Consider the following 15,695-nt stretch of genomic DNA (forward strand, 5'->3'; position numbering starts at 1 on the left):
ACTGATTTCCCAAAGGCATTCGACCGCATAAATTATGACAGATATTACTTACGAAGTTGTTCCTTTATGTGGTCCGTAGTCCGTAGCCTTAGAGTTGATCAAGACTAAGCTTGGTCACCGATATTAGTGTGTGTAAATAAATAAGAAAGGAACTAATCTTCAGCCGCTAACCACTGGGGTGCCAAAAAGCATCATTGGGGGGCCGCTTCTTTTCAAGTTGTATATAAATTATCTCGCAAATATTGACGATAGGGTGAACAACATTACCTATGCATATAATAAGATTTTTTTCAAGAGTCAACACTGATCAAATAATTAGTAAGGCTACTCATTTTCTTCGAAACAAATAATATTGTTCATGTTTGCTTGAACAGAATCGAATTCCCTGCAAATAAATTTAAGCAAAACGAAGATCGTCTTTTTAGATCCCAAGTACAAATTGCAGTGTTACGTTTCTGCTTTCTCTTCGTACGGGCACTGTTGATATACCGTATTTACTCGTGTAATAGCCTCACTGTTTATGAAGAAAACCTGAGGATTCGTTTTTCGGTGGAGCACGCGGCTTGCCGATCACCGGGATCGGCAGCATGATTCCAGCGGGTTACAGGACAGAGATAACGTCTTCGCGCGAAGATACCATCTGTGAAGATTGCCTTTGTATGGACAATCGTGTTCTCGATCTGGTTATTCGATGCTATTTATGCGCAACGCAATGGCCATGTTCATAAATAGTGCGGCTATTACTCAAGTAAATACGGTGGTTTAGAGCGTGAAAGTGGCTAGGGGTATTTTTTTTTTATCAAAACTTGGTTTGGAGCGAGATGGTGCAAAATACGTGCAGTAAACTCTCGAGGGCAGTGACTAAGATATAGATATATCGGTACATGTTCCCAGCTCCGCTGATACTCGTTTACAACTCTATTTTACGCGCATTATAACCATTGTTTTTTTTTTGTTTTTTTTTTAATATGGGAAAATACTACTTTCACAAATATCAAACAAATATACATTCTGCAAGAAGAAAACGTGATTCATATAATAGGCACCACTACCTAAAATAGCCATACCAAACAATTAAAAAAAATCAATATTGTGTAATTTTACTAATATTACGTACCATAGCTACAAACTTGCCTTTTAATACACAAAATTGTTATGTAATAACCATTCCTTCACAATCAATTTTCCACTTCGTGTTCAGACAAAAAGACGTACAATACTAGCACAAAGATATGGTCAGTACCGCATTCCAGCAATAACTATGGCAATCAAATGATGAAATCTCTGCAAGACACTTCTGTTCCTGGCCAATCAACCGTACCATTGCTACGTTCCTGAATATGTGCAGCTATTTCCAAGTTCGACACCTAGTTCTTCACGTTTCGTTTGTGCTCTGTTATGGCTTTAGTTGCCGCTGTGCCATTAAACACCTAATTTTCTTCTTCTGTGCTCTGTTAGTCTGTCATTAATAAAACTTTACGTTTGGCCTAGCTATTTAAATCCAGAAACCACCGGTATCTCATATACTACCTCACTTTCGCAAGATACTGACTTTTCACTCTGCTTTTTTACATTCACTGTGAGCGTTTTGGAAGGATGTAAGTTTACTCAACTTGAAGTCTGATGTGAACACTGTGTCAACACCGAACCTTTTTGCACAAGCCTTTATGTTGTGTGAGATGTCAGGAAAATACGATATTACCGCTCTCGGCTCTTTGGAGCTTGGTCTCCCATCACTTTCCCGGATTGTACGGACATTTACCTTTTTATTGACGCATCTTGGTAGCCCGCATCTTCCAGTCTCAACCACCTCCTCTGTAAACCATGATTCATATATTGCGTGCACGAACTGTCTAAAGCATTTGTTACCAAAAGTCTTTGCTAAAAAAATGCTTTAGATATGTCGTGGAAGAGACTGGAAGATGCGGGTTATCAAGATTCGTTCATAAAAAGGCAAATTCCTTTAAAATTGAAGGGAGTGAAGCGAAACCAGGCTATAAAGAACCGGAGAGCGGTGATACAGTATTTCACTAGCATGGCTTTTACGATTTTTGAGTGACATCACTTTTTCAAAAGAACTTGTTGTTTTGCCAGTTTACTATACTCCCAACATAGTCCCTCTCTAACCTGTAAGCGTACGTCAAACAACAGCAGCACCCCTTTCTCTGGATTTTCTAGAGTGAACTGCAATTCTGGCGCCGACAATCACACCAATTTTTCAAAGGATTCCATAGACCGTCTTCAAACATACATATGATAATATCATCAGCATGCCTTCTGACAAACCCGACACTTGGTGCCATTGCATCCATTTTGTCGTGCACTATTTTCTCTAAAGTGTTAAGATGAATCTCCGCTAAAATGGGTGCGATAAAAGAATCAATGCAAACCCCTTCTTTTTGTACACATTTTTGCCTTCCAACTCTAAAACCGTCGATTGTAAATACAGATACAGTAACATCAGAAAACCGCCCACCGGCACATCCGCTTCCCACTGAAACTTAACCAAATTTAACTCCAGAACCTCTCTCACCGCGTTCACCGACTTTTTCTTCTCCTTGACGTCCAAAGACATCACCGTTCATCTCCTTGGATGATAATCAAATAAAATGCCAGTCAGTTCTTCCGAACGGGGGGCATCTTCGCCAAAGGGCCGAATCATTGTATCAACATTAAACCCTCAAGGTTATATGTGTTCTGGTCTGTGCATACAATAGCGAGGTTAACTAATCAAGTTGACTAAGCTGACTTTATTGATGAAACTTTAGGCACAATGGGAAAGCTCATGAGAGATATGTACCCTAAGGAAAACGAAATTTCAGAGATGTAGGTTCTGCCTTTATGACTTAGAATTAAATCACCTTGAAAACGTTCAGCCTTTCCACTCCGGTGAAGAAGGAAGTACAGTGGAGCTGTAGATTCTGTTCCGACGGTGGCTTTTTAAGCGAGCGATCTGCTCTTCTTTCGCAAGGGAATTTGAAGCGCTCGACGCAGTGGCCTCGCGGCGGTTGCGGAACCATTCGCGCTGCTGCGCAGATCGACGCTCGTTCGGCTCCCGTTCTTCTCCCTCCGAAGAAAGGTTGCCGCCATCTATAAGCGACGGCGGTAACCAATTGACTGGTTTCCGCCGTCGCTCATAGATGGCGGTAGCTATCCAGAGTTCGGTGTCATCATTTTTTGCTGGTGGACACGATCCTGGGGAACCTAGCCCTTCACAGCTCCGCTATAAAAACGAGTGTTTTTTTTTTTCCGTTGTGGACGACCTTGGGAGAAGGGTATAAAAGTGTTACAGAATATAAATTTTGTTACCTGATTTTGACATGCTTGTCTGTCACCTTTTTTTCTGTTTCCTTCCAATATATTTTAAAGTTTCCTTTCTAGTCTGAGGATTTAAACATCATGATCAATACGCACCAGCTCGCCTGCTCGTTGACCATTTTTTTTTATCTTTCAGTAATTAGAAACGAATCCAGTTTACGATTTCTAGAGGAAGCTCAATCCATGTTTTTTTTTTTTTTTCTTAAATAAGCTTTTTTGGGGAACTCGCTCAAATACCTTACTACAAAAAAAAAAAAAGCATCGACCTGGCCAGCTTTGTTTAGTATATTTGGAAATTCATGAACTGTAGACAGTAATTGCGTAGTGGTTGAAAAGCCCTTTGTGAATCTGTGGTGAAACTGCCAGTATGTTATCTGCTGACAAGTATTTGCTATTGACGTTACCGATAACATGGTGCGGCAGCTTGCAAGATGTACAGGTTAAGCAGATGGGTCGGTAATCTCTCAGTGATAAAGAGTCCCACTTTTTTAATAAACAATTACAACACGCGCTGTAAGCTAGACATTGGGCGAAATCCCGGTGAAAAAAGAAACATAGAAGATCACATTAAGAAAGCTTTGCTACAGATACGCCACAACAACCAAAACCTCAGCGTAGCAACGCTAAAAGGCATTCAGTATGCTGTCCGGGCGACACGAAGTCCCTTTTCCTTTTTTTTAATAACATCAAAAACACGTTTTGATAACGTATAAAGTCGGCATTTGAAAACTAACAGGCATCATTGCAGTCGTGAGGATCAGGATGCTGATCAAAGAATAAGCAATTTCACTGTGGTCGGAAGTCAAAACGTCACATACTTTAATCTGATCGAGTGGAATATTGGTGTTACCGAGGTTACTCTATAATTTTTCAGAGACATGGTTTTATGAATTTAGGAAGCGTATTGTAAATTAGTAGCTCTTCACATGCTGAACATGCGTCTTCTAATTCCCTCTGCTCTTCTGGAAGGCGAGAATTGTTGCTGTTCCTTCTCTTCTTCAGATCCTAATTCTACGCTTCAGGTGAGTGATTGATCTATTAACGTATGAATTAGTCTCTCGACGTGCTTACGTAACCTAGCGAGAAACATATCTAAGCATAAATGCGCGATATTTCGAATTTATTTTGTAAAGATCATTCATGTCAGGGGCCTGAAAACAGTGAAATGTATTTTCCAAATAATAGATGATGAACTGACCGTTAGATCAAGAAACCTCTTTGACAACTTGCAGTTTCTTATTTTTTTTTAGTAATTGATTAGTTATAAAAAAAATCACAAGCTTGTGGGTAGAAAGCGTGTGGTCGACTGAATCGGCAAAACGTCGAATAAAAACAAAGTCTAAAAAAGAACCACTCGATCGGTGCTAACGCGTGACACCACTGATGACCTGTACAAGGTGGTAAACAAACATGGTATCGAAAATGATTTCCGAGGTTTCACAGGAGCCCGATGGTCATTTAAACCAATCGACATATGGTAGGGTTTAACCGACCAACAAGTATAATACTCCATTTATACTCCCCGCGAAGCGTTTTCCCCCTTCATAAGTGAATTAAGGTAGCACTTGTACGCCCATAATGAAAAGCCCCAGAGTGGAAACAGATCAAAATACGAACAAGCACGCACACAGTCTCAAATTTCGGAAGAGCTGGAGTTGGTCCTGCAGAGCGTTCCTGGATAGCGGTCATTTCAGGGTGGTTTTTCACGATGGAATTAACCCCAATTACAATTGAAAACGAGCGTGTTGGTTAATAGATACAAAACTTGAAAGTATAAAACAGAGAGGACGAGGACGGGAACGGGACATCTTTGAAAGATCTCCTGTTCCCGTCCTCGTCCTCGATGTTTTATACTTTCAGTTTTCAATTAACCCACCAACTCGGCCGCGTTTTTTCTTTTTTTTTTTTTTTTACTTTCTATTTTACGTGCATTTGAGATCATTCATTTAAGTCATCAAAACGTAAACGTTTGAAACGAAAAAAAAAAAGGAAAAACAACAAAACCTGGTAAGGATTACTTCGCGCACCGTATATACACTGTAAACTACATTCGCTGCATTTATTATTATTTTCTTTTTTTTTAGGTAGCATCGATTAAAGGAACTTACACCCTAGGGTGCGGCGTTCGCCAACCCAGCCGAGAACAATGCAAAACTTTGTCCTTCGCAGAATTCTATTTTCGTGGCGGTTTGGCAAAGTTCCAAGAGTACGCGTGCTAACTCTCGACGACTGATACCCTCGGCGATACGAGCTGTAGGCCACGCCGCCCGACTCAGGTGATTCATAGGCACGCTGTTGTCTTCCCTCTACGTGACTCCATCGTCACGCCGGAGAAACAGCCAACGGACTGCAGTGCCGCCGGGTTGGGTGCTCATACCTCCGACTATAAAACGCGCAAAAAACATAATTAGCACAGGCACACACAAAGAGGGGAGGGGGGGGGGGGGGGGGCACTCACTCACGCGGCGCTGTGCGAGTGCGCTCTTTTTTGTGTGCCTGTGCAAATTGCGCGCTGTAACATCGAATCCAACGGACGCAGACGGCAGTCATATGTGATAGGTCATAGTAGGGTGCCTACATGTTTCCGCTCCGCTTTAGGGTGGCGCCAACTTCTTGTTACCCTTTCCCAGATCCTCTCCAACCGCCATTTTGACCCACTTTTTATTTGGCTAAACCTGCACAACGTTGAGTTTTCGTAGTTTCGACACACCGGCAACACTGTGAGGCCACTTCCGATTCCGTTCATAAGAGGAGTCGGACGAGTCGGAGGCTCAGCGGGATGGCAGTCAGTCGTGGCTGTCGCTCTCTTTATTCGGGTGTTTCATACTTTGAAGTTGCGAGTAGGAAGTATGCGTTGCGTTTATCGAAACTTGAGTCCCCTCGACAAAATGGAACGCAACAGACCGGCATCGCACGCCGAAACCTCGCCGTCGGAACGAGAGCGGTGGGCGCTCCCTAGCCCTAACGAGGATTAGCGGAGTAGCGCGAGCGCACGACTGGCGAGTGGGACAAAATGGTCGACGAAACAGCGGAGGCTGCCATGGTAACGAGGTAGGCAACACTGGTTTGTCGGCAACAGGTATCACAAACGTTGTCGCCACCCTAAACAGCGGAGCGGCGGGAACATGTAGGCACCCTAGGTCATAGCCTTCTCTATGCTCACAAAGCCTGGCAGTTCAGCGGCGGAGCCATAGAGTGCCCGGTCGCAGATTTGGAGCGCGAGGATCTGGTAGCACAGAGCATCAAGGAGCCATTTATCGGGAAACCTGGACGTCAGCGCACAGCTTATGCAGCGGCGAGAACCCGAAATACACTTGTTCGCTCGGAAGAAGTGTGTTTCGGCGTTTCGCCGCAGCGGGGCGCCAATCACGTGGCTCTCCTCTAGGGAGGCTCTAGTTAGGGTGAATGCAACTGCTAGATCGGGGATCACGGGATATGGACGCCATATTATTGCTAAATTTTGCTGGGTGTCTACGAGGCAAAAGGTTGTTTCATTTCCTAACTTAGGTCATAAAATCCCATTAATATGCTTGAATAATTTACGCAAGGTATAAATGATTACTTTTCTATAGCCACCAGTTTTGTTCCGATAGGTTAAATATTTGTTTAATGCGAAAAATGACTAATTCCGCCGTCTTGGACGTTGCTGCTTGTCTGTCAACCCTGCTTTCTCCTCTCGACGTTTGCAATTCCCGGGGAGAGAAAGAAGCAAGAAGGGTGCGGAATGCAAGTTGCAAAAGAACTGTGGAGGCTCGCCATCAGTACGCATTCAGCATTCGCGCACACAGCTATGGCCGCCAGTGAATACTCCCTATACTCTGTTCTTGGATAAGCTGAAAGTCCGTCAAAGCTACAGGCAGGAGACTGCAGCTTCGAGACATTGCGCCCACGCTTGAGAGGCCCCCTTGAAAAGGCAGCTCTCGTAGATCGGTTCCTTACCTCCGAATTTCCTAGCGGAGGTAGCCGCTGCTACTGAGCATGCACGCCGCTAGCTTTCTCTAAAGAATTACAGCCCTACCTTCTGCTTTCTTAAATCACCTTCACTCTCAAAACCATTATCTTGGTTTAATGAAATTAGTGTTACCCCTATAATGATTACATGCCTCAAATATTTTTAGAGCGCAGCTCTTAGGCGCCCGTTTCCGGCTTGAGCGGCGTCGCCGTCGTTGTCGGCGTAACCGCGCGGTGCATTATGGGAAATGTCCCATAATGCACCGCGTGGGGAGGAAAAGGAGCGAGGAGGAAAGGGAGAAGTATGAGGGGGTGGGGAGGAGGAGGGGGAGGAGGACGAGGGGGAGGAGGAAGGAGGAGGAAAGGGGAAGAGGAAGGGAAGGAGGAAGAGGGGGAGGCGGACTGGAGGAGGAGGGGGAGGTGAGGGAGGAGGAGGGGGGGGAGGGTGGAGGAGCAGAGGAGGGGAGGAGCTTGAAAGGGGAGGGGAGGAGGAGGGAGGAGGGGTATACCCACCCTCCTTCTCCGCAAGAGCTGCGCTCCAATTTGGCGTTACAGGGTGTTGTAAACGTCTTTTATTTTTTTTTTTTTTTGTTCTGTAGAATCCCGTTTAGTTTCATAGTAACCTGTGTTGCTCATTCTATGGCTCAGATTTCTTATTTTTAATTAACACAAACTAACCAACTGGCTACGGGTCCATCTGCTTTTTCGGTAAAATGTATACGCATCTGACTCATAATAAACGCATTGAATTGATTTGATCATTTCCGGTCGCCGTAAGCTAACGGGATGGCGGGTGTAGTTGCAGCTTTCGGTGCCTTAATGTCCACTGACAGGTGAACGGAGTGCACCTGCATTCGTTCTCTTAGTTGCAATAGTTTATTTTTGCAAGGACTACCACAATGCGGGCGTATGAAAAATGGAAAGTAGTGTTGCAGAACAATTTTGAAACCACCAAAATTGTTTCTATTGTTTTCTCAGTAAGTGTACGCCAAAAAGTAATGGGGAAGTAATTTCTAGCGTAACGAATAGAGTAATTATTTATTTATTTATTTATTTGTTTATTTAGTGCAACATTCTCTTGGCCCTGACGGGCATTACAGAGGGGGTGCGCACATAATCACACAGAAAGAAACCATCACAGAAGCAAAAACCCTTTACTTTTTCAACGAAAACTAAAGGGTTTTCCCCAATCCTTTTTTTTTTCAACAAAAAATAAATAATTGAGGATTACAACCCCTTCGCTTTTCAACGAAAGAAATGTGTAACGATAATCCATTATATTTGGGGCTTGACAACGTAATTGTAATCCGTTACAATTTTCAAGTAACGGTCGCAAGGCTGGTTTATGCACGATGCTCTGGAAGAAAGTTAGAAAAAGCATGCTGAAAATTCAAGTTTTTTTTTTTTTTTTTTCGCAAAACGTGCTTGTAAACTTCGCGCAACGTGTACAGCAAACAAAAGAAGAAAAAAAAAAAAAAGGAAAGAGAAGTCCCGCCTTGTCACCCCTGTTCCCAGCCAGCCGCTTCTTTATGCATCAACATGACCCCCATGTGTGCTCTGGAAAGGCGACGTGCCTTGGAATCTCTTATTTGAGGCAGTGTTTACACGCGTGAGGGGAAGCTCATAGCTAGGTGTGTTGGTTGATTTTTGTTTTGTTCCGCGTTTGTTCTTCGCTGCTTTCGAGGTCATTCGCAGCATGTACTAGAATAGCAACTTTAACCGACATACGTAAACATTGACACCAAACCCCACAAAGCAGGAAGCTTGCTCTGAAGCCAAAATGAGCAGACGCGTCAAGGTAGAGCCAACGTTACTGAGGGGTTGAAGAACTTGTGTCCAACTGATTATTGCCTTTCAGCCAATAAGACTGCGACATTAGAGAACGCCTGAAAACCAATCAGAACGCACGCAAGGCTCGTGAACGTCACAAGCCCCGCCCCCTGCTTCTTAAGCTGTGACTGTCAACTTAGCACAGTGCCGTAGACGCTTGATTCAAGAAGCTCCCAAGATTCGGCGCCAGTTGACGATCATTAGTGGTACAAAACTTACTCATCCGATATGCCCGTGAATGTTAACGCCTGGGAAAGCTGGATTTAGAGTGTGTTGACTGAATATTCATTATAATGGATGTTCTCCGACTCTCGTCCTTTCTTTCTTTACATCTGTTGTCTTATAACTTTATTCCAGCGATGGAAAGTATGTTTTACAACCGTACACGAATTAAATAGCTTTAACCGGTTAATTAGTTACATGTAACCAATAAACCATCTGGAACTGAATAGTGGCATGTAATTGAAACAGTTAACGGTTTAATGTGGAGGCAAATACGATTGTTAAAGGACCGAAAAAATATAAATATAACCGTTCGCATATGGGGAAGCAAGTTTAAATCCTAATCGAGGAACCGGACGTTTCATTGAAGCTTTTCTTGTCATATTGGTCTGCTCGGAATAGATTCAAACTCCATGGGATGATGACAGAAGGCAAGGAGAGGACAGAACGAAACGCACCCTATTTGCGGAACTCCGAGGAAGAAATTTGTTTAGAAGTTTATAGGCTAGATTACGCCGAGTATCTACTGATTCGGACTATACAATAATTTGTTATCAATAATTACTTTTAACACGACACAACCTCACTGGAAATCTCACTGGAAATGTCGAACCGCGTAGCCGCAAAGGAGTTCGATATTGGATACAAGAGTTGAAGATGCGAACAACTAAAGCAACAGAAACTTTAAAAGAAAGTGACCGCTTGGATTCGCAAAAAGACTGAATCATATGTTTCCACATGAACGGACTATATCTCAGCGGCGCACCATCGAAGAAAAAACTTGTGTTTTAGAGTTGAGGCTTCGGCGACAATTGAAAACAGCGCGAAAAGACGAGGACCATACGAAAAGGTAACACGGACGCAGCGCTGCCTCCGCGTTACCTCTTCGTCTGGTACTTGTCTTTCCGCGCCTTTCTTTATTCCGATGTGTTTTAGAGCGCAGCTCTTAGGCACCCCTTTCCGTGTTGAGCAGCGCCGCCGTCGGCGTGACCGCGCGCGTTGCATTATGGGACGTTTCCCCGCTAAAGTTAGCGGGGAAATCGTCCCGTTAAATTTAGCGGGGAAATTGACGTCACGTAACCTCAACCCCAATTCAGTTTCCTCGCTAAATTTGGCGGGAAAAATGACGTCACGTCTTCGTGTCACGTGACCCGTGAACAAACTCAGCGGGAGGAGGAAAGGAGGGTAGGAGGAGGAGAAGGGAAGAGTAGACGAGGAGGAGAAGAGGCATACCCTCACCTCCGCACGCTTCCCTTCTCCGCTTCAAGAACAGTGCTCTAGTTTCGCATTCCAGAGAGATTTGTAAACGCCTTTCATTTTTCCACCAGAGCCTTCGGACTAAACACCGGGTTATTGTCCGGAAAACACGTTGCAGACCTTTTGACGTCAACCAATTTTACTATGCCTTGTTTCATCACGACCTTGCCAGCGGCGACAGCTGCAAAACGCCCCCGTGCGTGCAAATCGGAAAGTCGAACTGAGGCACGTGACCACCGTTTGTTTGTGTGCAGTCCTCCTGGGGAGAGACCACGCGCTTCGCTAAGTCGCTCTGATTGGCCCGAGGATGCTGTAGCCTTTGTTGTTGTTGTTTTTTTACCGCGTTTTGTCCAAGCGGAGTACACATATATGTACTGCCTAAAGTGGCCATAAGACGATTTTTAGGCTTACGTTGGATACTACTTAAAATCACTCTCCAACGTTAATAACCAAATGCACGTGTCTTGATTATTTTTTTTCGAGTCAATAACAGTCATTAAAAAGATTCGAGAGATATTAGCATCATTTATTTCTTAAACTCGGAGCCAGAACAAGCGACCACGTGTCCTGGTGCCCATCCTACGCCGCCAACGTTCATCATAACCACGCGCTGGGGTTGGCAAAGTAGAAAACGCGTGCTAAGTTCCAGGCATTGTTAGAGTTCGGTTGGTCTCATCACCGCAGTGGTTGGACACAAGCCACTGTCCGAGTGTCCTCCGAAGTATCTACTGTTACGTGCCGAAGTTTAGTGCTCACGCAGTTCTCGTGTCCAATTGATCATCCGCTCTCGACTGTCGTCAGGAGGGTAGTTTCCATCCCACAATGATATCGAGCTCTGCGAAGGTAGGACTGTAAGAAATAGTCCCCTTTTATCCTCGCAATTTCACCTCGACCAAGAAGCTTCTGAATCAGTGGCGGTCTGTGTGAGTATACATTGGCCAGACTAGGACCAGTACGTTTCTGCAAAGTCATGAAGACTTCTACCCGATATCGTTTCATTAACTTTTTAAGTAGTTAAAAAGTGAGAGATACGAAACCACTTTCTACAGACAAGTCTAACATCATTTCAAAATAATTTATATATAAATAATTGTTCCGCTCTATTAAACTTGAAGAAATTCGCTGTTATGTAATTCTAAAATGTGCAGCCCCCAAAAAACAGAAGTCTCGCTACAGACAAAATTCTTGGTGTTAAATTTTGATGTCGACGAGGGTGTCTCAACACCGTAGAAGGGTTGATTTTGGACCGCTCAAATCAGATAAGAAATCAGACAGGGATTATTGCATTGGCTGCTGAGTCAATAACGTGCAATAAATCGATTTCGCAGCACTGTTAGTTTTTTGTTTTTTTTTTCATCCGGTTAAAGTTGCGTCGCCAAAAAAATAGACTGTTTCTTGTTTACCTTTTTAGAGCGCAGCTCTTATGCGCTCGTTTTCGTGTTTTGAGGCGTCGGCATTTCCGTCGCCGTCGGCGTAACCCGAGTAGGAGGAGAAGGAGGAGGAGGAGGAGGAGGGGAAGGTCCTCCGTACCCCGCCCCTCCTCCTCCTTATATAAATAATTTATATATATTTACACACGCGCACACACTCCCGTCAAGAAACAACAATAGGGTGCACAAACGTGACTTAAAATGGCGGCGTCCAGCTCGATTCTGCCCCGAGAAAACTCACCTTCGGATATCCATCGCCTCTGCATCGTCGTCCACGAAGACGCATCCGTAATCGCTTACAGGCGCCCCTTCCGAAATCGTTCCTTGTCCCAGGTCACGAGACCCGCGTCGAGAACGTTCTCTTTCACAAACACCTCCCGCCCAACCTAACTCGCTGGAACTAACCCTAAATTACCGTTATAAATGACCGCTCCCCGCCCGCCATCTCAACAACAGCGGTCTACCTGCGGCGGCGGTATCAGAGGGTCGACTTTCCATGCTGATAACGCGGCGACGCGGCTTTTCCCACCTCCGCAGACGCTGCCTGAGAACGGGAGAGGCGGCGGGTAGGCGAGTGGCTCGGCGGAACTGATATTCCTTCTTTCAAGCCCCGCGTAGACCGACTGCGGTGACGTTACCAGCGCCTCTCTGTCGGCCTTTTTATCTTTTTTTGCATCTCTTTTGTCGACTTTGGATCCAGCCAGGTACGGGAGTGTGTGCGTGAGCGTGTGTATCGCGGAGGGGATTGCCTGCTGTAGGAGCCTCTCTTCGGTTCGCATACGCTCTGCCGACGGATACGTCCGTGTCGGGGCGGAGAGCCGAGGCCTTTGTTGAGTTCGAGGGCCGCCAGACAACGCGTGCCGAGAAGTGGTGCAAAACTATCGATAGCACTATCGATGCTATCGATACTGGAAGCCAAGTCTAACTATCGATAGTGAAAAAAAAAAAACTACCGATTGTCGACTATCGTAAAACTAGCGATAGTACACTATCGATAGTGGAATACCGTAAAAGATAGCACTATAGATAGTATATACTATTGATGGTATGATAAACGCGCTGGAAGTTCTCGAGCTCACCACGGCGTAGCACCTGACACTTAATTGCTGCAAGTCGCGACTTTGACGGGACTCATGTTGGTCGAAAAGCGATTTCTCTGCCCTTGAAGTATCGCTTCCAGCTGAGTGAATAAACACTCTACAGAGATTAATTCAAGACCTCAATTGCAGCTGCACGGGAACAGCACAAATATTTAAAGAAATACTACAATAGAAAAACTGGGGTCCATTCGCGCCGTTCTATCACGTGCTGTGCGGGGAAACAAACACATAACTTGCAACCGCAGTGGAGCGGCTTGTTTTATCGGCTTTCATATAATTACGGCATGAGCGTTAACTGTTTACTAAGAGATTCATTCTCTAAAGCACTAAAACTGCTTACGGAGGTATCACAATACTATAAAAAAAATCAACATGCTGGAAATATTATGTAGTGCTTAGGTGCTCATCGAGAAAATCCGTACCCTCAAACCGTCGAGTATAAAAGGCGGAAGTGCAGTGTACCAAGTCAGTGATGGGGGTAGTGCGCGTTCCTCTTAATGTTTGTATACATGTGTTGTGTATGTGCGTGTTCTCCCTATTTGTGAACAGTACTGTGTCGTATGTATAGTGGCACCTGAGGTGTATGTGCGTGTGTATAGCATAGATGCCTAAATCGCAATAGTAGAGCAACACATTTATTTTTGTGGCCGATGAATTGGACGGCATTTAGCGCCACCTAGCCTACTAGACATTTGCAATTCTTTGCCTGTGCCTGCCATCTAGCGGCTAACGATTTTACCTTACTTCATGCTTCGCGATATTTCTTGGACCGCGCAATGAGCCAAAGGCTACTTTCAATCCGCTCTTTCGGGAACAACGTTTAGTTTCGCGAATGACTTACCACTCCTCTCTGACGTGCGGTGCTAACGAAGGAAATGTGCCGCGGGGAATTGCAAATGTGAGAAATGAGGTGTACGCAGTGGCCGGACTTGGGTTGTTTCCGTTTAACATCGCAGTGTTGAAACCGAAAAGACTGAGTGACAGCGTTCGAAGCGAATTTCCTTGCCGACACGGGAAGGCGGGGCTCGGCAATAAATATAGTTCGTGAGAAGCTCGTGTTCATCCATTCATTTATCATTCATTTATTTCACCTTAAGGGCCCGTTAAGGGCATTACATAAAGGGGGGGGGGGGGGGGCGTAATCAGAATTTTAACAATATAAAATCCAAAACACAAGCATGATACAATCGGGGAACTCGAAGAAATTATACAAATTTGAAGGTAATGACAAGAATTGTGTAGTTTTACTGCAGAGGAGAAATCAACAGGGTCCAAGATGGTGACAATAAAGGATGGGAGACTGTTCCAGTCGCTGATGGATTGAGGAATAAATGACCGATTGATATTTTCATTTTCTACAGCTCTTGCTCCGAAAGTAGATACTTGTTTAGGTGTATGTGAAGCTGTTGACTGCGTTTCTTCCGATAGCTGCTTAGCAGGCCTCGGGGGTCGCCGGTGGTGCGAGGTAATTGTCTGCCCGAAAACTATGCTAGGTCTTTTTGGTTGAATCGCGGCAGCGTTTTGCGTAAAGACCGACGCTTTCGTAGCGTCTTGGCATCCTCGTTGCGACTTACTGAGCTCGATTCACTGGATTCGGAGCCGCCATATTGCTAAGCAGACAAGAGAGGAAGTTTGCTCCCCCGTTTTGCAGGGACGAACGTTGCTTCGTTTCTAAAGGAACACATGGGACAAGATTTTTCCTCCCTTTAAGGAGGAATATATACACACTTTTTCTTAAAGAGTTTAGACTTCGCTGCGCCACAACATAATGAGAAACGGAGCATAGCAAAACCACAGGATGGTGAAACTGCGTATCGCCCAAATTGTGTTTATTAGCAAATGAATTTTTGATTTCACCGAAGCGCAAAGTTCCTCAATTCGTTTCGTAACGACAGTGCACCGAGGAAGTCTAAAAGCAGATATAAATTCCCATATATAATTTACACTCCAAAGCGGCATTAAAGCTGTTTTTATGAGCGTGGTGCTCAAGTTCCCTCTTTGTTAGCTGTTTTTATGGACGTGGTGCTGAAGTGCTCTCTTTAAGATGTCGGGTTGTCTTATCCCTGGTGAAAAAAGGCTTAATCTGGAAACGTGGAAGCAAACCCTGGTCTCCTTACCGCCGAGTAGCAAAGGGAGCTTTTAGAAGCACTCTGTGTTATACCAAGGCTATAGGAGGCACAAAAGAAGGTCTTTTTCGAATTTGAGGGAGATTAAGCAAAATCAGCAGGTAGCAGACGAAAAGCTTGCTGCGCTTATACAGCCCGTATTGCTGGGATGGAAAAAGAAGTAGAAAGCGTGAAGAAAATGAAAACCAAACTGAGGCGCTCAAAAAAAAAATGAAACCGTTTCTGCGCAAGTTGATCATGATGTAGAATACCCGAGACTGTGGTAAAAGCTGGGAAACTTGGTCGAAGAAAAAAGACAGGGTAAAAGAGCGTCTTTTTTTCTGTAGTTTTTCTTCGACCAAGTTTCCCATCTTTTACCACGGTCTCGGGTATTCTACATCACCATGAAATCGGTCGTTTCTCTTCAACCAAAAGCAGGCCAATCGTCGCTAAGCATCGTTTGTTCAAAAAAAAAAACAGAA

General features: G+C 44.5%; 1 protein-coding gene across 2 annotated transcripts in view; it reads right to left on the reverse strand.

The window, feature by feature from the left end:
- Positions 1-15,695, reverse strand: part of LOC120836186 — a 74,176-nt gene that overhangs the window by 25,017 nt on the left and 33,464 nt on the right. The window contains exon 1 of one of the 2 annotated variants that reach the window (XM_042288911.1): positions 12,250-12,633. The exons of the other annotated variant lie outside the window; for it this stretch is intronic. Within the exon in view, the coding sequence (XP_042144845.1) occupies positions 12,250-12,274 (25 nt within the window). The 5' untranslated portion in view covers positions 12,275-12,633. Of the gene's footprint in view, positions 1-12,249; positions 12,634-15,695 lie in introns of those variants that run through there. 2 annotated transcript variants of the gene reach the window in all.

The sequence above is a fragment of the Ixodes scapularis genome, unplaced genomic scaffold, assembly GCF_016920785.2.
Source record: "Ixodes scapularis isolate PalLabHiFi unplaced genomic scaffold, ASM1692078v2 PGA_scaffold11__112_contigs__length_91849675, whole genome shotgun sequence".
Classification (NCBI taxonomy): domain Eukaryota; kingdom Metazoa; phylum Arthropoda; class Arachnida; order Ixodida; family Ixodidae; genus Ixodes; species Ixodes scapularis.